Source organism: Plecotus auritus (assembly GCF_963455305.1).
Source record: "Plecotus auritus genome assembly, chromosome: 7".
Classification (NCBI taxonomy): Eukaryota; Metazoa; Chordata; class Mammalia; order Chiroptera; family Vespertilionidae; genus Plecotus; species Plecotus auritus.
The window spans coordinates 90267515-90289644 of NC_137774.1; the positions used below are offsets into that span (position 1 = coordinate 90267515).

General features: G+C 43.2%; 2 protein-coding genes across 9 annotated transcripts in view; both read right to left on the reverse strand.

Moving 5' to 3' along the window:
• Window positions 1–1220, reverse strand: part of NCF1 (neutrophil cytosolic factor 1) — a 28568-nt gene extending 27348 nt beyond the window's left edge. Inside the window, exons 1-2 of one of the 2 annotated variants that reach the window (XM_080681041.1) lie at window positions 1192–1220; window positions 742–868 (exon numbers count right to left, since the gene is read on the reverse strand). In XM_080681041.1, coding sequence (XP_080537167.1) covers window positions 742–813 — 72 coding nt within the window. In that variant the 5' untranslated portion in view covers window positions 814–868; window positions 1192–1220. Of the gene's footprint in view, window positions 1–741; window positions 937–1191 lie in introns of those variants that run through there. The other variant, XM_080681042.1, reaches the window with a different exon arrangement.
• An 8535-nt stretch (window positions 1221–9755) lies between these two features.
• Window positions 9756–22130, reverse strand: part of GTF2I (general transcription factor IIi) — a 132331-nt gene continuing 119956 nt past the window's right edge. For all 7 annotated transcript variants that reach the window (XM_080681790.1, XM_080681795.1, XM_080681792.1 and 4 more), the window contains 12 exons: window positions 21263–21364; window positions 20671–20736; window positions 20003–20186; window positions 19023–19081; window positions 18030–18110; window positions 17205–17288; window positions 15992–16175; window positions 14947–14975; window positions 12202–12243; window positions 11360–11401; window positions 10633–10708; window positions 9756–9928 (listed from right to left, as the gene is read on the reverse strand). In XM_080681790.1, the coding sequence (XP_080537916.1) occupies window positions 10650–10708; window positions 11360–11401; window positions 12202–12243; window positions 14947–14975; window positions 15992–16175; window positions 17205–17288; window positions 18030–18110; window positions 19023–19081; window positions 20003–20186; window positions 20671–20736; window positions 21263–21364 (932 nt within the window). In that variant the 3' untranslated portion in view covers window positions 9756–9928; window positions 10633–10649. The remainder of the gene's footprint in view (window positions 9929–10632; window positions 10709–11359; window positions 11402–12201; window positions 12244–14946; window positions 14976–15991; window positions 16176–17204; window positions 17289–18029; window positions 18111–19022; window positions 19082–20002; window positions 20187–20670; window positions 20737–21262; window positions 21365–22130) is intronic.

Genomic DNA, 22130 nt, shown 5'->3' on the forward strand with positions numbered 1-22130 from the left:
GGATAACAGTGTTTATCCATGTTCATTTCCTCATTTTGACACATTGGCCCTGTGGCTATGTAAGAGAATGGCGCTGATTTTAAGAAATACACACCACAGTGTTTAGAGGTTATGAAACAACTACTCCAACTTAGCCCTCAAGTGTTTCAGAAAATTTCTATTCAGAGTCAGAAGGGACCAGGGAGGGAGGGGGAGCGGAAAAGGGAGAGGGAGAGAAGAGAAGAGAATGAAGATCCTCCCTGGCCTTCCTCTGGGCTTGGGGACCCTATCGTGGGGTGCTATGTCTGGACAGACACTCCCCCAGGTCCCCACGCGGCTGCGGGGACAGAGAGCCCGCCGACCCCCGCCCCCTCCGGGAGGACCACTCCCTAAAAGCCAGGATGGTCAGGGAGGGCTGCCCGGAGGTGGAGCCGCACGCCCTGGACCTGAGCGCGGGCAGGCTGCCGGGAAGGGTACGGGAGTGCAGAGGAGACTCGGCTGGGGCGCGGAGTGAGGTGGGCTGCCAGGGCCGGGGTGCCAGGGCGCGCATCCTTTTAAGGGTCCCACGTCCACTGCAGACCCCGACGGGCAGACTGAGGCGCAGAGACAGGCAGCCATTTGCCCACGATCTCGCCCTTCCACCCCGCGGCCCGGGACTCCCCGTCTCTGGCGGTGGGTGGCCCAGGGGCGGGCGGGCACCGCTGTGTCCCGCGCGGGCGTCCCCCCGCTCCCCCCCCCCCCCCACACACACCCTCTACTCACGTAGTGCTGGCTGGGGACGAAGCGCTTCTCGAAGCCCAGGAGGGCGATGTGGCGGATGAAGGTGTCCCCCATGGCGAGCTGCGCGGCCGCACTGGCCCGGGCGCCCCCGGGCTGGGCCTTAAATGGGCTGGAAAGAGGAAGTGGCCCCTGTCAGGCCGGGCTGGGGCAGGAGGCGTGGAGGGCGCAGAAAGGGCTTCCTCCTTCTTTCATTTTCTGGGTCTCCCCAGGCCCCCACCGCGGGGACGCAGATGGCCACTCGCACGCATATGTGCGAGGACAAGCTTGTCCTCGTCCTTGTCCTCCCCGAGGCCCGCAAAGCCTCGAAGGTGGGGATTCCCTCACCATGCCTCCCCCGCCCGCCACCCCCATGGCCTCTGCCGCGCCCCCCTCGACACAGCAGGCTGCCCCCACCCCGGGGCCTTTGCGCCCCCTGGCCCATCTCCCACAGACCTGTAACTCCCTCCCTCGTGTTCTCTAGGTTTCTGCTCCAATGGCACCTCCTCTGAGAGGCCTTCCATGATAACTACACATAAAATAGCAAAACTTCATGCCTCCCCAGGCCGCTTTTCTGTTTTTATTCCGAGTACTTCCCACAACTGGCAAATTACCTATTTTATGTTTGCCGGAGTGTGAGCCCCATGAGAACAAGGACTTGGCCTGCTTTGGCACCCAGTGGACCCCTTTAAACATCTGGAGAGTGGCTGCATCACTCCCTGCGTGAAGGAATGAACGCCCCCAGGGCAGTGTGTGCCAGCGGTAGGAGCACATCCCTGTGTGAGCCCGGCTGAGGGCCAGTGGCAGCTGGGACAGACTTTCTGACTTGAGTTCAAATCCTGGTCAAAGAATGGGCCCTCAGAGCTGACTGTGTCCTCCTGAGTGAAATGGGACCATCTCTGCCCAGAAGGGGATTTGGGAGGAAGAAGTGAGGGGGGAGCAGCATACCTGAAGAGAGGCCAGTTTGTGGCCCCGGTGGGCAGATTGCAAAATTGAGACATGACAAAGGCAGTGGGCACCGAGAGCACTCAGAGCCATGGTCCCCCTGGGCTATTGGGGGTGAGGGTTGGCGTCTGGCTCAGAAGAATTTGTTGGGACGTCCCCTTCAGTCACTGCTGCTCCCTCCCACCTGGAGGTCACCAGCCCTGGGTGTGACAAGTCTTGCCAGGCCTTTTCATTTACGCATCAAGGGTCTTCCCACACAGAAGGATACGCTACTCAGCAATGAAACGGAACTGCCACACACGGGCGAACCTTCCGACACGATGTGGTGGGAGAGAAGCAGATGCAAAGCACACCTGCAGAACATTTCTACCCAGCTCCAGCTGCCCAAGCCAGTCTGGGGTGTTGGAAGGCAGCCTGACCTGGTGGGAGCTGGGACTGACGAGGGAAGCAGGAGGCTCCAGGTGATGGGCCTTTTCTGGATAAGGATGCTAGTTCCACACGTGTGCTCACTTTCTGAAAATTAACGTAGCCCCAGGCAAGGAAGCTTTGTGGGTGGCTTTGTTCTCTGGGTCGGTTTTACTTCAATAAAAAGTTGAAAACAAAGAATGGAGTGAGTGACTTCACATCAGAAGGGAGGGCCCTGGCACAGAGCACTGGGCTCCCTGCTGAGCAGCTGCCCTTTAATTATTCAGTAAATGGCCCCTCCCTGATGGACTCTTGTCAGTCTCTGGTCTGCCCTGTTCCACAGGTGCTGCCTGAGATCCTGCACAGAGGTCATGCTCACAGCATTGTTTATGAGGGCATGTCTAGGGGAAGGGCAAGCGGACCTCCTCCTGAGCTCAGGGTCCGTGGCCCTCAGCACTTCCTTCCCTTCCTCCCAGAAGTCTTTCCACTCTTGCATAACTGCCTGGCTGGGCTGCCCTGGCCAGAGGACACCAGCCACAGCAGCTGGATCCTGGAGCCGGCAGCTGCTACCTTTCCACTTCCCTCCTGTGGCCTCCCCATGGCTCGCCTTGCCCCTCACATGGCCCCGGCAGAGAAGTGGCCAAGGCACGAAGTGATAAGAACTCCTGTTTTGCCCTAACCTGTATGGCTCAGTGGATAGAGCGCTGGCCTGCAGACTAAAAGGTTCCAGGTTCAATTCCGGTCAAGGGCATGTACCTTGGTTGCGGGCACATTCCCAGTAGGGGGTGTGCAGGAGGCAGTTGATCGATGTTTCTCTCTCATCGATGTTTCTGACTCTCTATCCCTCTCTCTCCCTTCCTCTCTGTAAAAAATCAATAAAAATATATTAAAAAAAAAAAAAAAGAACTCCTGTTTTACCCTGTGGTGACCCGTCAGCAGACTTACAGCCTTTTGTCAGGATGGGATAGGATTGAGTTTTACACACAGATGAAATGAGCGAGTGACCAAATGATTAGAGAAGAAAAGGAGTAAACATAAATGAAGGAAGGAGGCAATGAATAAATATCAGATTGGAGAGTGTGAGATACAAACTTTTAAAGTCTTAAAACTTTTAAATTGGAAATATATAGAAAATTGCAGAAAAATGTACAGTTTCTTATAAAGTAGATATCTAGCTCTATATCACCTGGTCTGAGAACAATACTGAGTCCCCAGAATTCCCCCACTTCCCAGTGAAGTGAGTGCTAGTGAAGGACTTACCCTGGGTCAGAAGTGCTTTACATCTATGATCACATCTTATCCTCACAATGAGGTGATCAGGTAGGTACAACTATTATCCCACTTTATAGATGGGAAAGCTGAGGCTCAAAGAGGTAAATAGGTTGCCACAACTGGTAAGCAAAGAGCTGGGGCTTGAACCCAAGCAGTCTGGGTCCCAGGACCCTGCTCCTAACCACTGGGATCGCTTGCTTTGTTCTTTTTTTTTTAAACATTTTTTTAACTTGATTTCAGAGAAAGGAAGAGAGAGGGAGAGATAGAAACATCAATGATGAGAGAGCATTATTGATTGGCTACTTCCTGCACACCCCTACTGGGGATTGAGCCCACAGCCGGGCATATACCCTGGTCCAGGAATCAAACCGTGACCTCCTGGCTCATAGGATGCTCAAACACTGAGCCATTCCAGCCCGGCTCTTTTTCTTTTAATCCTCACCAGGGGATATTTATGTGTGAGGAAGTGGGGGGAGTGGGGAGCGGGGAGGAGAGAGGCATTGCTTAGTTGCCTCTTGTATGGGCCTGGACTGGAGATGGAACCTGCAACCTAGGTATGTACCCTGACCGGGAATCAAACCCATCACCTTTTGGTACACAGACCTTGTGGCCAGTCTTGCATGAAGCACCAGCTAGCACTACTTTGTTCTTGAACAATATGAGAATGAATGATGATTGGGGGATCACAAGGGAGGCCCCAGCCTGCATGAACCCCAAAGAGGGAAACTCTTACATTGGGACAGACTGGAGGAGAGGTGGGGCTTTCCAGTCTGGCCTCAAGAGTCTTGCCTTCTCTCTAGAGGCCACTTTCTCCACACGGAGGCTTTACCCAGATGAGCTGGGCTGACCAGTTCCTCAACCAGGAAATCCCCAAGGCTAGGCCATGGAGACAGGCTGTGTGAGATGTTTGGCATCTCAGCCTGAGGCCCAGGTAGTGCTTCTGAGGGAATCCTAGAATTGGAACAAGTCAGCCCTTGCTATAGGACAATTTCCTCAAGTTTAACTTAAAGCCCTCCTGCCCCTTCTCAAGTGAGTAGCCTGGGTCCCATGCCAGGCCCTGTGAATAAGGCCTCCTGGACCAGTTCTCGCCTGGTGCCTAGAGTAGATGGGGCCCCGAGTCACTGCTGATAGGCAGGCAGAGGGGCCACTCGGTGGTGATGCCACTGCCTGGGGCTGAGGCTCTAACTGCAAGCTGGTGTCTCTGTGCAGAAATGTCAGCCGCTCACTATCTGCTTCCCAGGGGACCCTGAATCTTCCTTTCTCAGCAAAATCAGACTAGGAATGGGCTCTGGCCAGGCCTGGGGTGGACCTCGAGACCTCATCAGAAGGGAACAGGTGCCTGCACTTAGGAGACAGGCTCAGGGCACAGAGTCAGTGTTGGGAACCACACGCCCTGGAGTCTCTTCCCTCCTTGGCCTCTGGACACTGGAGGGCGTGCGCACACTGACCGCTGGCTGTGGGCACGGTGGCTTGACAACCACATGGGCCTGCTTTGAACCCTGATTGGTTCATTTCTATTTGTGTCCTTTGGCAAGTTAACACTAACAGTGAACCTATTTCTTGGGCCATTGTGTCCCATTAGAGCAGGCACTCAGGTTGCTGGGACCCCCTGTGCAAGGCTTGGACCACAGGGTGGGCTCATGTTCTCTGTGGGAACTGTTGGTGGAGAGTGGGTGGGACTGTGGGGTACAGCCTCTGGTCTAGAGCTCAGCCCTTCCTCCACCGGGTATAGAGCAGAGGGCAAGGCCTCGAACAGAAGCTTGGGAGTCCTGGGGGCAGGGCTCTGTCCCACTGCCAATGCAGCTTGACACCAACCAGGCCCTTGGCAAATACCTAATGGGGATTCTGCAAGCAAGTCCTACTCCAAAACCAGGAGCCTAACTCCTCCACTGTCTCCCAGGGCCTGCTGTGCCCCCTCCAGACCCACCTCCTGACTCTTCCTTGCTGAATGGGCCCAGATGTGTCATGCAGCGAGTTATTTGAAACACATCAACCAACCACCCGAAGTTAATCCAGCAGCAAGCTAGGACCTCAGGGAGTTTTGATGTTTGAATTTGAAATGAAGTCCAATAATGGGGAAATCCTGCCTCTGGATCCAGGCACCTGGGCTGGGCGGCATGTCTACATCTCTCCAGCCCTGGGAGTGTAGGGGTCAGCTGGCAGCATGATCAAGTCAGGCTGGGGTTTTCCAAGGGCTCAGTACCTTTGGCAACTCCAAGGGAATACAGGACAGGAAAGACCCACAGGAACACACAGGTCTGGAGGGGTGGGTCTCCTGTAGACAGGCAGCTAACAGAGATGTGAAGTGGCTGGTCTTGCATGAAACACCAGGGTCACAATGATGCCACCTGCGGGACTGATGCGAGTCCACACTTGCTATGGCGTTGTGACCATGGGTTGCCTTCTCCGACCTTGCTTTTTTGGAATCCTGTACTTGCCATCTTCTACCAAGGGTTTTTCCTAGAGGATCTAGACTGGTCATCATAAGGGAGAGGACACTTTTAGTCTAAATTGCAGAGCACCAATTCAATAGGCCCTTTCAGGGTTTACCTTGATCTCATGACCTAGGAAGTGGGCCTTCTATTCTTTTGCTACCTCTTGGTGGGTCTAACCCACTCTTACTGAAACAAGTGGGGACACCCTCACCAGGTCCTCTCAGGCACTGCCCAGGGCATGGTCTTTGGTCGCTTTATGGAGCTTGAGGCACTGGATACTTCAAATGAACAGCCTTGAGACCATGCGTGAAGTGGAAGCTACTAAATGCCCATAAACCACCTTGCTTCTGAGAAGGAAATCTGGCAGGAAACACCTTTACAAATGGATATTGTATCATAGCTTGCTTTCAGCACTAACTTTTCTGACACTTCCTCAAAACAAAACCAAGAGGTATGTGTGGTTGGGGGTGAGGCAGGGCAGGAGGGAGAGGTAAAGTGACACCAAGACCCTATTAATCCTGCTTTGCTTTGTTTTTCTCAGCTCCAGGGGTGAGGAAGACCCTCGGGCAGCCAGGCTAGGCTAGTCCACTTTTAAAAAAGTCAACAGGTCACGAGGATCCTAGGGAGTCATTTCTACAAACCAGCTGCAAGCTGCCTTAAATTGCTCTGAGCCAAGGTTGGCAGCCAGGAGGTGAAGCATAGAAAGTTAATTACCTCTTATCCCATATTGGAGTAAAACAGGAAACAAACTTGAGGCTGGGAAAGCAACTTTTGGGGGTCTACACAGAATGACGAACAGCCCCATTTGTGCTCATCCCACCAGACTCACATGTCTGAGCAGCACAGTGAAGAGTCGATACACTAGAGAGTGGCCTACAGACCATCTCAATTCCTAAAATGCCACCCCGTTCTCCTTCCCCATCACAAAGAACCCGAGGCATCCCTGGGAGAATGCCTCTTCTTCCAAACACACACTTCCATTGAGGACAAGCCCTGGGCAGTACATTCCAGAGATGCCCACTGGTGTGTGGCAATCATTTGCCCACTAACAGTTAAGCCAAGCAAGTTCCTGGAATTCTAGTCCGGGGCTGGGGTGTTAAGTGAAACTGGAAAGGCCTGTTCAGTCCTCCTCTCAAACAGACCTTTCAGTCCCTGGGGGGGAAGAAAGCAGAAATGGAGGCCGGAAGGATGCTCAGAATAACCAACTACTTCAGGAGGGAACTGCTGCCTGCTGTAAACAGCTGCATTATGGGAGGACGGAGGGCCACAGACCTGGGCTCAAGTCCTGGCCCCCAGCCTTGGAGTTTGGCTGAGGCACACGGAGCATAGTAAATACACATCCCACTTCCTGTGTGCTACGTGATTTAGACCAGTGAAAAGATAAAGGTCTCATGGTGTGCCAACTGCTGAAAGGGTAAACTTATGTGCACTGGGAAGTTCAAGTCTGGGTTAGGCTGGGCCACCCACAGAAAGCAGACACACTCTCAGTGCTGCCACAGTTGCTCTGCCCCACCCCTGAGGGCAGAGGCGCTCCAGGCAGCTGCTGGAGGTCCAGAGCTCAGGGTGGGGGTTAGCATTAGCCCAACTCCGTTGACAGTATTCAATAAATACTATGTAGACATTTCCTTGATTTTACTGTTGTTTTTTTCTGATGGAAATTTCCTCAAGAAAAGAGCGGTCTACAAGTGGAGCTTGGATTTGGTCACAAAGCCTATGTTCTTAGTCACTCTACTCCCTGGCAAAATGTTTAACCTTGAACTATTATGGAATCAGGATGTTTCACAAACAGTAAGCACATTGAAATTACTGTTAAGACCTATCTGAACAGTATCTTGTTTTTAAGTCCGGTCCTCACTGACCACATCAAGATCTTGGTGGGCAAGCTTAACCCCCACCCCGGAAAGAATCATCTCACTTATAGATGCACTGACTATTCATTAACCCAGGAGCTGAAGGCTTCATCTTACAGACTGGGCTCTGGTGGAGGGAGCCAGGGCGACACTGCCACCCATTTATAAGCAAGTGCATGGCGCTGAAACCAGGGCGAATTTTACCATGCGGGTAAGGAGGCAATTTACCAGGAAACAATGCTGTTCTAAGGAAGCTCTCCTAAGATGCCTGACTAGACTGTAGAGGCAGAGACTGAGTATGACATGTTAAAAGCTTTGGGAGACAGTGAGTTAAGAGAAATGACCCGCTCCACCTCCATGCTCTTCCAGAGGACGGATGGATGCAGCAACAGCATCCCTTGCCTGAGTTTCAACCCTTTTCTTGAAGGAATTAAGCCTGTTTTGTTCAGGGGAGAGACAGAATGGGACAGGAGAGCATTCCTTAAACCATGAGAAAGTGATGAGGGGGTGTAGCACTGATTCTGTGCCGTTCTCCAGAGCACAGAAGCTGGTCTACTTGGTAGATGTGAGAATATTTTTTAAAAATGCTAACAGTATATATAAAAATAAAAATATGTGTGTGCACACTGACTTTTTATATTGGATAAGAAAACAAATCTCTTTGGTAAGTCTGTGATCCCATATTTTCATTTAATAATAATAATTAAAAAAGATCCATGAGATTCTACTGTAGAAGCCATCTCCTGATTTCATTTGGAAGATAACAAATTAGGTTTCCCCGAGCACAAATTTGTAGGGTACAGAAGAGGCAGAGGGCTGTGCTGGGAGAATATCCCGAGCCAGTGTCATTTTTAGGTGGGAGAAGCTAATGTGTATGTGTTCTGTCTGGGAGGAGTTCCGACATCACAGCCATCCTTTAGCTGCATGCACTGGCATGTACAGGTAAAAAGTTGGGGTCTCTAGCCTCAGCTCCAACGAGATGCATAGTGGTCTCAGAAATACCATAAACAATGGTGTCCTTCTGAGTACCCGAGCCTCTGAAGATGCCAACTTAACCCTCATGTGCATTCCACTTACCACCGAACCACACCCACCAGTTTCCCCAGACATAATCATGAAAACGCCTTAGAAAGAAATGAATTAGTGTGTGAAAGGCATGGATGGAGTTTATTTATTACCCTATATCTACATTTTAATTTGAGGTAAAATATAAGCAACACATAAAAATGCCTATTTTTGCTACCATGTAATATAATTCTCCATTATGAATATTGTGATAAAGCTAATGAACACTCTATGCCATCACATACTCTAGCTTTTCATATAGCTGGTATTTTACAACTCTTATTGTCTGTGAAATCTTAACACATGTAAGACTCTCCTACAAATGGCGCCGAACATCAGCGGGTGCATAATTAGCTTACGACCCCTCACTCCCCACACTGGAGCCTCAAGTTATAAAGTAGAATTATAAAATAATGAAGGCAATAAAACCCCTTGAGATTGATCCAAACTGGAACAGTGTTCCAAAAAAAATCCACACCACAATAGGTTACAAGACAGTGAGGCTTTAGTGTCATTTAGCTTGCCCAAACACTCATACCTGGTCTTAAACTTCTGGTACACCATGCACTTTATTTGGATGAAAAGTATTTGTGGAAGAGGTTCTCTGTATTCCATCTATATAAGCCACACGCTGAGATACTGATCTCTTATTGGCTATTAGGTACTCCAGATAGTTGTTTTTTTAATTATGATAAAAAACGTATAAACCATGATAGATAGCTTAGGAAAAGGTTTAGTCAAATATACAGATACTAACTGTTCACTTAGTCATTAAGGAGAGCCGTGAACAAAAGGATCATTTAAGTGATTTTTCAAATAGAAAAACTAAAGAACTAAACTATCATAGGTGTCTTCTTCACTGCAGAAGCTGAGATGTTCCAGTAGGAGATATCTTCACTTGATTGGAAAATAAACACCATAGCTGAAGGCTCTGCCGAATCCATAAAAAAATCTGGTGAGATTCATCCCTGTCATTTTCCCTGTCGTTTTCCAGCATTGCTGTAAAATCCTTAAAATACATTCCAAAGTAAACCAGCCATTCCAAATCTACAGTCACTCTGCTCTTTAATTCAATTCACAGAACTGCTGAAAAAGTAGACATTTCTATCTAAAAGTAGAAAAAAAGGTTTGTATAGAAGGTATTTCTGTTATACAAGTATATTACACAGCTTGGGGCAGTAACAGGTCCGAAAAGCTCTTCTCACCCACTGATACTTTAAGCTAAAATAGGAGAGAAAACGAACAAGAAAACAGTTAATCTGGTTATAGGAATTAAACATTCACAAATACGATAACTTAGTACTTAAATCCATGAGGTGACAGTACAGGGCAGACTCCATGACAAGAGAATCTGTATAAAAAGCACATGGCCAGGTGCAGATGGGGATTGGTAAGCTGCCCTGGGACTATCACTGAGACATGTGACAGTTCAGGCCTAGTGAGATTCAACGGACATGTGACCAGTTTTGCTGATTCCTGCTCTAGGGCTGCCCCTCCTACCACTAACCTGGCTAAGTTTAAGAAGTCTGGAATAACAGGATCAGGCTTGTAACTTAACTATGTAAGATGCACAATGAACTGCACAGCTCAGCCAGACTGCAAATACTATCATTATGATCAAGGGGAAAGTCAGTGTAGTGATACTAACTCAGTGAATTCCAATGTAAGGACAAGATTTACCCTGTGAATTAAAATAAAACATTTTCCTTTTAAGGCAAAAGTGCATTTATACCTTTGACTGACAGATATACTGATCCAAGGAAAAATCCTACTTGAATCTTCTAGCTAAAAACAACCCCTTATAGGGCTTACACTTGGCCCCTGAATGTGGGGCCACATTTATGGCTGAAGCAGGGAACACACATTAGCTTATGAATATGCAGGTGGGTTCACTATGCACATCCCGGACACAGAAGCCGAGTTACCCAAGGAGGGAAGAGGTCTACCACGTGGGGTCTGGTTCTTGCTTGATCTGAGAGCCTCCGTCAGTCTCCTTTATTTCTACCAAGAAAACAAAAGGGAACTGTTTAATAGCACCAACAATGCAAATCTGCTCAATTATAATCCACTCATACCAAACTATTTACTAACATAATCCAACAGGAATAAGAAGATACTAAAAATAATTACATTTTCAGAGATAACAATGTTTTCCTAGCTATAAGTTCTAAATTTTGCTACTTATATATCCAAAGCAACAAACATCCTAATTACATATGTATGTAAATGACCTATACTATCCAGGTTATGTAGCAGTCAGTCATTCCATGGTTTCAGAATTCATTAAGAGTCATTTGCGGGGAGCCCTGGCCGGTCGCTCAGTGGTTAGAGCATCAGCCAACAGACCAAAGGGTTGGTCTCTCTCTTTCTTCCTCCCTCCCTCCCCTCTACTCTCTCTAAAAAATAAAAATCAATGGGAAAAATGTCTTTGGGTGAGAATTAAAAAAAAAAAAAAAAAAAAAAAGTCATTTGGGGGAAACAGAGCAAAAGAACCCATGAATCAACTCTGAATACAATGTTTCTGGGTATGAACTACAAATTCAATTCACCCAGAAACAAAAGGACAAAACCACCACAGCTCTAGTTTAAAAGCTGTAAAAACACAATTAACCCTTTGTCCTAATAAAAGTCTTCAGGAACTTCAGTTTTTACCTTCTGTTGCAGGAACCTCCAACTGGCTTGGCTCAGCTGATTCTGAAAAGAAACACATGTGGCTTTACTGTAACATTGTCCAAAAGTTGCTTTAAATTATTTGAAGAGATCAGAGGGGAAAAAAGGAGAGAAAGCTCCCTACCAGTGTACACAAATCACAAGGCTAGAATAAAACAACAGTCATAGACTCTTGGGATTAAACACACAATTACTCAACTTAGACTTTCAAACATCTACTTTTATGAAATGTGTTTACGTTAGCTTGCATATCTGAAGTCTTAGATAACAATCTTAATTAGTACAGCTCTAAAACGAAAGTAAGAAGTTCCATTTTTGTCTCCCTGCCCTTTCTTCTGTGAGTTCCCTTTTAATAAAAAGCCTTTTATTACTTTCAATGAATCACAGTAGCAGGCCTAAACACTTGTTTCTAAGGAACTTTAAAAACCACAATACACACATTTCCACCCAATACAATTTGGCTTACAACTACCATTATAAACAAATGGCATGAAGAATAAATCTAAAAAGATGATCTTCTCACTGAAAAACTGTCTTCTATGCCATGGATCTCAGGGTTCCTGACCTTAGACCTTCCCTGAGACAGTGGGATCAAAAGGCATGTGGTCCACAGTTCTCAATTAGGATCTACAAACTGAGCTTATACAGGCTTCCAAACAAGAGAGTCAAAGAAACAAGTCTGGGTGCATATATACATGGGTGTGCTGTGTAACTGACTCTTGAAAGTTACACAGGCATAAACATGTGAGGCCACACAGTTTTATGTGATCTGTTTTACTAAAAAGGTAGGAGTATTTCTATGTTTATTACCCTCCTTAATTTACCTTGTATCACTGGGCCTTCTGACTCACTCTGATCAACCAACTCTGAAAACAAAGCAAATTCATTTAATAATTTAATGGCACACTGTTACATCTGACAAGCATTTTTACATACATTCTATATTTTGATGCTCTAATTTTGCCATAATGGGCACTATTTTCCTTAAGACAAGAAGGGAACAAACATTAAGATGAAGACACAATGTTCTTTGAAACTAAAAATTATACAAAAGACAGGGGAATTGAGATTAATTAAAAAAGAAAAGAAAAGATGTCCTAGCTGGTTTGGTTCAGTGGATAGAGCGTCAGCCTGCGGACTGAAAGGTCCCGGGTTCGATTCCAGTCGAGGGCACATGCACGGGTTGCGGCCTCAATCCCCAGTATGGGGCGTGCAGGAGGCAGCCAATCAATGATTCTCTTTCATCACTGATGTTTCTCTCTCCCTCTCCCTTCTCTCTGAATTCAATATATATATATTAAAAAAAAAAAAAAGAAAAATAATTATCATGGGATTTCTTTAAATAATGAAGTTTCCTGGTGTGATGAAAGCTGAATGTCACAAAGATTATTTAAAATCTATGAAGCAAGATATACTTCTCTTTCATACTGACATTACCAGATACTAACATACTTGGACCATGATAGTGTGTATACTAAAAACAGAATCTACAAAAAAAGAACTCATGGATTGGGGGTACAAGCAAATTAATAAACTTTATAATTAATCAAAACTCAAAAGTTTGGAAGCAGAAGAGATGTAACCAAATCAATGATCCTGAAGAGTGAAAGCCAGAGGACAGGGTCAATAGAGTGAAGCAGTATGCAACAGCAGGGGACAGGTGTGATGCCAGTACCTCTCAGGTCAGGGGGGCAAATCAACTACTCACAAGGCTGTCATTTAATGGTCACTGATAAATCCTGAACATGAAACTGAAGAGTCTTACACTTTCCTAAAGAATAAACTATAGAACTGAGTGGATTTTTAAAAAAATATATATTTTATTGATTTTAGAGAGGGAGGGAGAGGAAGAGAAAGATAGAAACATCAATGATGAGAGAGAATCATTGATTGGCTGCCTCCTGCATGCCCCCTACTGGGGATCGAGCCCACAACCCAGGCATGTGCCCTTGGCCAGAACTGAACCTGGGACCCTTCAGTCAGCAGGCCGACGCTCTATCCATTGAGCCAAACCAGCTAGGGCTGAATGGATTATTTAAAAAATTAGAATAATAATGCTAATTGGAAAAGACTAATTGGAAAAGGTATTAGAAAATGATCATTCTCACAAAATTCTATATAATAAAAGGGTAATATGCAAATTGACCCTAGCGGGGGAATGACCAGGAATGACCGGTCGCTTTGACGTGCACTGACCACCAGGGGAGCACTGCTCAGCCAGAAGCCAGCTCATGGCTGGCCAGCGCAGTGGTGGTGGTGGTGGGAGCCTCTCCGGCCTCTGCAGCAGCACTAAGGATGTCCGACTAATGGCTTAGGCCCACTCCCTCCCCGCTGCCAGAGGGGATGTCTGACTGCCAGCTTAGGCCCGCTCCCCAGGGAGCGGGTTTGGGGAGAAGGCCTAAACTGTCAGTCAGACATCCCCTGAGGGGTCCCAGACTGTGAGAGGGCGCAGGCCGGGCTGAGGCCTCCACCGTCCCCCCCCTCCCCGCCTGTGCATGAATTTCCGTGCACTGGGCCTCTAATTTTTAATAAAAAGTTAACAGAACAAAAAATAAATAAAAATTAAAAGTTACTAGAACACAAAATATATGAGCACAATTAAGTTTTGCTAAAAAAAAAAAAAAATAGCTATTTAAATTACGAACACCAGAGAAATGAAAGAACATGTATATGTTTATGCAATAGTATTTGAGAGCCCAATGTCTACCAGACACTTTGCTTAATATTAATAGAAGCAAGCTAAGTCAGATTAAAAAGACCCACTTATTCAAGCACAGTAATTACATAACAATAAGTAAAAGTAATAAAAATAACAACTATAGACTATTTACTGAGGACATACTGTAAGGCCAGGCATTGTTCTAGGTCAGGGGTCCACAAACTTCTTCATAAAGAGCCAGTTAGCAAATATTTTATTTTTATTTATTTATTTATTTATTTATTTTTTTTTTTAAATATATTTTATTGATTTTTCAGAGAGGAAGGGAGAGGGATAGAGAGTTAGAAACATCTATCAGAGAGAAACATCGATCAGCTGCCTCCTGCACACCCCCTACTGGGGATGTGCCCGCAACCAAGGTACATGCCCTTGATCGGAATCGAACCTGGGATCCTTGAGTCCGCAGGCCGACGCTCTATCCACTGAGCCAAACCGGTTAGGGCAAATATTTTAGAGTTTGCAGGTCACATAGTCTCTGTTGCAAATTCTGTCAACTATGCCATAAACAAATTAGCCTGGCAGTGTTTTAATAAAACCTTATTTACAAACATGGGCAGAAGCTTGCTTAACATATATAATGAGTCATTTAAAATGTCCCAAAATTCTCAAAGTGGGTACTAATATTATTACCATTTTATGAATGAATAAACAGATTTTAAAAAGTTAAGCAAACTTGCTCAATATTATATCTAGAAAGTACCTAGTGCTTTAACACTGTGGACTAAATGAACAATGACTCTGCATGGTTACTGCTATGGGTGTAGGAAAATTTTACATTCTTGTGAGCTAAATATGTGGGCACACACATATCCCAAAAAAGAAAATATCAAAGACTTCATGAAATACTCACGGTTATTAATCACAAGTCCTGGAAATGGTCTAAAGAAATAAATTATACAACAGTTTAATTTTACTCTACGAGAATTACAAGTACATTCAGTTTACACAACCAATTTTTAAACCATGTCACTTATGTGCTAGAATGAGAAATGTTATCTATAATGGTTTAATCTTATATACTTTTTGACCAGTCAATTGTTAGATATACAGGGTGTCCCCCAAAAATGTATACACACTTAGCATAAAATCAGTATTTATTAACATAGTTCATTTTCAAAATTAAGTGAGCTACCAGCTGTTAAAGCATATACATTTTTGGAGACACCCTATATATATAGATGAATAGCTAAAATCAATCATTAGAAAATGTTACAGTAAAGATGGTAGAAAAACAAATAATAGGAACAAAGAAAAGGGAAAAGAGTAATTCTAGTGAAACAGTCCAATGAAAGAAGGCGTTTTCCCATATCCCGGGGAATGGCATTGAAAATAAACATTGGTTAAGTGAGACAAAAATATGGAAATTGTAAGGAAAGGGTATTGGGAGAAGATTGAGTGGATGAGGAAAAGCTTTGGAAGGTAATGCTTTTAGCTATTTCTCAGTGTTAGTCCTAAGACATGTACACTAGAGACCATGGGAACTTGACAATGAACTGATTTAGTGATGGCTAAGTTTTTGTGAGTTGCAAAAGAAGAGTAAAGACACCTTGGGACTTTTAAGTAGATGGACGGAAAAGAGGACATTTGTTGTACACTTATTGTGACAAGCACATATTAATAATGTAATTCTTATAATGCTGTTAGAGGGTAGGTATAATCATCATTCCTGCTTTGTGGATAAGGAGCTGATGCTCTCAAAGGGAACAATTACAACCTCACCCCTTGCTGACCTCCAGAGAATGAAGAATCAGCTCAGGGAGGAGAAAATCTAATAGTACAATAACTAAAGTATTTTATTTGTTCATAACATGGTAAACTTGATTCTGTTACTACATATGTCTATGTTTTGGATGCAGATGCATTCATTCTTATGAGCAAACAGGTAACTCACTTACCTAATGACTGTGAATTTAATGAACTCAGCTGAATCTAGAATTCTTCTCATGGAGCTAATTTCCAGGTAACTGGGGGCTTTGAATGACACTCCAGGAGGCATGCCATCAACCACCACACAGCCAGGGTTAATTGTGATTTTCCTGTAGGGAACTTTCACAGGGAAACCCATACCAATAGCTTCACCTGTAGTGACAGAAACAGCGTAAAAGCATAGATTAACATACCACTTTAGTGAATGTTTAAAAAGCACATGACCAACATTAATTTTAAAGACTGTCTCCACTGTTAACTAAGGTCTTTGTACACTTCAAACAACCTTACATACAAACCTTAATTTTATTCACTTTAATATTCACCATTATCCATAATATAATACACTTAATGTTTTCTTACTAAAGGACTTAGCAAAACCAAAATACTTATTTTATAACTTTATTTCCTTTTATATAAGACTAGAGGCCCGATGCATGAAGATTTGTGCAAGAATGGGCCTTCCTTCCCCTGGCTGCCGGCACCGCCTTCGCTCCGGCCCAGAGCTGCTGGTGTGGTGCGGAACGCCTGCGTTGTTGCCATGCGATGACATAAGCATCCCGCCCCCCCTCAGCACCTGCGCATGCAAATTAACCCACCATCTTTGTTGGGTTAATTTGCATACTCACATCTGTTTGGCTGATAGGCGTCGTGAAGGTATGGTAAATTTGCATGTTTCTCTTTTATTAGTGTAGATTATAACTACCTGAGCATAATTTACTGTTCTTTTATAAAAGATACTTATTTCATTTTTTCCAATTTCATTTGATATTCTCAATCATAATTGATTCACTGAGTACTATTTATGTTTGTTTTCTAGGCTTTTTATAACAAAATGAGAGGGCCATTACATGAAATTCATGCACAGTAGGGTCCCTAGGCCTGGTCGGCAATCAAGGCCAGCCAGGGCCTTCCTTCATTCGGTGCTGCCCCCGGTGGTCAGCGCACGTCATATCGAGTGGACGAACTCCTGGTCAAACTCCTGAGGGGACAATTTGCATATTACCCTTTTATTATATAAGCTATCACAGATTGGGTGGCCTACACAAGATAAATTCATTTTCTTCACAAGTTTGATGTTAGAAGTCCAAGACCAAGGTGCCAGCATGGTTGTTTTGCTGTTTCTTATTGAAACAAAATTTACTTACTTGTTGCAAGCTATACTATGCAAATGAAACTTACCAAATTTGCGACTGAAGAGGTCATTAACTTGTTCTCTTAGCTGTCTAGCTTTTTCAACTTTTGAAAGTCTTTCATTATCATCATCTAAAAAAAGTTAAAAGAAAACTCATAATACTTTAATAATACAATTTTAATTCCAAGTAAATGTTTAGGTTCTCTTCGTAACTCATTTTGTTTTTTGAATATTCAAGTATTTTAAACTAATCAAGATTGAAATGGTTTACATAAATGATTTATCAATAAAACCAAATTGAAAATTATACTACTTTATTCCTGTTATCAAGAACTTTACCTGAGATTTCATACAAATTTATTATTATTATTTTTTATTAATCCTCACCCAAAGATATTTTTAAATTGATTTTTAGAGAGTTGATGGGAGGGGAAAAAAGAGGAAGAGATTGGAGAAAGAGGAACATCGATATGAGAGAGACACATCTATTGGTTGCTTCCCAAATGTGCCATAGTCCTGTAACCCAGGTACCTGCCCTTGACCAGGAATCAAACCTGTGACCCTTTGGTGTGTGGGTTGATGCTCTAACCATTGAGAAACACCAGCCAAAGCTAAACAGATTTTTTAAAACAAGACACTAGGTATCTGGGTGGTCACCAGGTTTTTAGCTCAGACCAAGTACAATGAACTGCCTAGAGATACTTAGCAAAAAACTGACAAGATGATGTATTTGGTTAATTTCTGCGGGGTGTGGGAAGGAGAACACAACAATGTGCCTTACACTCTATATCCCCAGTAATCCATATCCTGAAAGTGAAAAAACTGAAGAGGAAACCACCCCATAAACTATGATAAAGGCAGAGAAATCATACCTGGAATTGTCACCTGAATGATGTTAAGATCTTCAACACCAGATGCAGTAGTATTAACATTAGGCGATGAATTTATTTTTCCTTAAAATTACAACAGATATAAAATAATTAAATCTTCTCTAATAACCTATATATATATAAAAGCCTAAGTGACTATTATGACCAGTCCACTGAACCACCGGTCGCTATGATGTGCACTGACCACCAGGGGGCAGACGCTGAATGCAGGAGCTGCCCCCTGGTGGTCAGTGCTCTCCCACGGCCACTTTCCCATGGTCCCTCCCCCCTGGCCCTGATCAGCCTGATTGGGACTGGGTTAGACGGGCCCCAATGGCCCTGATCGCCAGCCAGGCTGAGGGACCCCACCCGTGCACAAATTTGTGAAGCGGGCCTCTAGTCTATATATATAAAAGCCTAAGTGACTGATCAACAGGTCACTATGACGCATACTGACCACCAGGGAACAGACGCTCAACGCAGGAGCTGCGCCCTGGTGGTCAGTGCACTTCCACAGCCAACCTCCCGTGGCCTCTCCTCCTTCCCCTCTTGGCCTCGGTCGGCCCCCATCGCCAGCCAGGCCGAGGGACCCTACCCGTGCATGAATTCGTGCAGCAGGCCCCTAGTGTATTATAATTCAGACTACATATAATAGTATTTTAACCCAACTTTTGTTTAAGGTTTGTTCCTTTTTCATGGAACGTTTTGTCATTTTGTGATAGTAAGCTTCCCAAAAGGTTTTTACTTTTTTCTCTTCCTTGTTAAGCTTAGGATAGCAGACACATAGAGATTCTCAATTATTAAAGAATGAAAAACCATAAACTAGTCACAATTCTAATTTTGTGGGCTTTTTCCTTTCTTTTATTATTTTTTCTACAACCCCAATTTTGAATGAGCTTTCCTGCTTTTAGCTCAATAGCTGGTCTTTAAACAATTTTTAAAATCACTGCTGCAAAATAAATTTCCAATCACATGTTTTCTGTAGCAACAACTTACTTGGAGGGCTCTTAGAGGAGGAGGTGCTCTCCTTAATTGCTGTCTCAAACATTTCAGGCCTAAAAACAAGAAAAGAGAAAAAACATTTGTTATTTATCCAATAATAAAACATTAAAAAGTAAACATGTAAAAGATTTTAAAACCAGTAATTTTCTGTAAATATACACTAGGTTCTTAGTAATGGAAAAACAGAAAAAGCAAGGTTATCTAAAAGAACACATACAAAAAGACTAATTATAATTGTGATTATAACATCCACCCAGCCCTATCTAATTTAAATAGCTTCTTCTTCCTATGATTTCAAGATAACCTGGAAAGATTCAGCGTTAAGACTTGAGAATGGGAAGGAAATGCCCTTTATGCAGGTGCCATAGAAAGGTAAGACAGGCTGTGAAAACATGAACAAAAGAGTCTTTCTTCTTAGGAAGCCGAAGCAGAGGCCATACCTCCAACAAACTTGGATGCAAGTACAAAAGGTGACCATTATGTTGGCAATGTCAGCTTTGATTATGTGACAGCAACTCTGGGTGACTCAAAAGTAAGCGTTAATAAACAAAACCTAAAATTCGTTTAAAATAATTCTTGAGTATCGTTATGTATTTTCTAATTTTAACTATTCCCATCGGTTTCAATTGTACTGGTTTAATTCATAGATCTCCAAGCAAACTTGAGAGAAATTTAAATATTGTAGAAATAAAATGGTTTTATAAAACTGAATCACTGCTTAAATTCCAGCTGCATCAACCATTAAAAATACAACTGTGTGTAGACTTAACAAAATAAAGTTGTTACTCCTGTGATGAATTAGAGCCCTCCTTCCCTCTTGTAACCAACTATGAAAAATTTTAAACATATACAAAAGTATAGCTTAAAGAGCTTTGTTGACACTAGGGCTAATATGGCCCTATTACAAAGGTGAATCCATGAACCACCTCTCAGTGTCAAACAGTATCAACTCATGGCCAATCTCATTTCCTTACTTTTTAATAATGAACTTAATTTTGGCTTTGTTTCTGAGTATCTTCTCCAGCCTTGGAATGCCAAAAGTAGATGGTCGTCGGAATGGCACACCCTCCGGTAAGCCTTCTACATAAAAGTCTTCTGGGAAAGACTCAAATAATGCAAATGGCACTTTCACAGCTTGTTTAAGGCCCAGAGCTTCACCTACAAAACACACATATATTTCTTACATTTAGAACTTAAAATGCATTTTAAATTACATTTTGTGATAACAAAAATTACATTTTAAAAAATTCTTGATGCTCAGATAAGTGGGAGAAATTATGAAATTCATATCTGCAAGACCCACACACTTCCAATAATAGTGTAATTTAAATGTTGAACATTTTACTCTGCTTACATTCTTCAATTTTTGTTGTTATTAATCCTCACCCAAGGATATTTTTTCCATTGCTTTTCAGAGAGAGTGAAAGGGACAGAAGAAAGGAGGAGAAGAGAGAAACTTCAATGTGAGAGACACATCAACTGGTTGCCACTAGGGACGACTGCCCTTGAATAGGAATTGAACCAGCGACCATTCTTGCGTGGGTTGACGCTCTAACCACTGAGAAACACGGGCCAGAGCACATTCTTCTATTGCTAAAAAGGTACCTTATATTTTAATAATAATGTTTCAAAATAAACTTACCACATTTTTCATTGAAAAGATTTTCAACTTTTTGTTTTAGATCTGTTATTTTGGCATTCCAGGCCTCTGTACATAAAAAAACAAGACAGTTAATTTGTTGATAATATTTACTGATATACTTCCATGGTCAGGGATTTAATTTATTGTACATCTTTAAGTACAAAATAAGAAAATACATAGGTTGTTAACACAGTCATGATTTGACAACTACTCTAATCCTGACACTTTATTTAACTGTTTTTTATATCATTAATATGTTGGCTACAAATAAATGACATATGCTAAAGCAAATAAAAAAACAAATAAAGCCCCAAATCTCCCAAAAGACAATTATAGTATCTATATTAGGTATCAGATATAATCCTACCCTGTAAAATGATTTTGTATTTATAATCTTCATTATAACCCAACGAACCAGAGAGTAATGTCATCCCCATTTACAAATAAGGAAACCGAGGCACAGAGAAGTTCAGCAGCTTACCCAAGGTTACAGAATTCTATTGTACTGGCAGCAGATTTGAACTTAAAAGTATTTTTATAAATTTTTTTTATTTAAAATGATGAAATCAAGACAAATAAAATCCATATTTACCAAAGGAAAACTCTCTCCCTCGAGGCTTAAAGGGAACATTAGAGCCATTTGTCTGAGTAGGGGTTCGAACAGCTGAAGTCTGAGGGCTGTTGTTATTAGGGCCTAAAGAAGAATTAAAAAACAACATAATCAACACACATATTTAATCATGCTACAGAGCCTAGCCTGTACTGGAAAACAAAGTCAGGTTTGAATAGTATATAAGCACCCTGCAATGAAAACAGGCACTGCTGCCAGTTGCACAGACTCCCACCCATTTTTCCATTTCTATCCCTACAATTAGGCATTCTCCCTCAAAACAGAATTAGCTTTCTGGCTCATCTTAGTTACATTCAATTCACTTAATGCTTCATCATGCCCTCTTGGAGCCACGTAATTTTTGGTTACCCATGTTTGTTTATATGTTTTCCTTTCAACCCTTGAACACAAGCACAACTTTAGGTACAATTGTATTATCTCCACTATTAAGTTTTCCTTTGGATTCTCTAACTGACCTGATATATCCATTCTTTGAATTCTTAGCACAACTTAGAAACAATCAGTTGTTTTCCATTAAATAAAAATGAATGTTAGTTTCAGTTATCCTTATAAACCCCAGCCCCCTAACTCTTTTTTATGTTGGATCATCTAGTGCTTAAACTGGAGTGGGGAATCTTTCTTTCTGCAAAGGGCCATTTGGATATTTACAACATTCGTGGGCCATACAAAATGATCAACTTAAATATTAGCCTGCTAGTGGTTAAATAGTGTTTATTTTTAATTACATGTTAAAGAAACAAATTTAAATGTTTGTATGGCCAAAAAAAGTAAGTTTATGTAGAATGTTTGTTAATGGTGCTTATTTTTAAAATGTAATTCAAGTTTACAG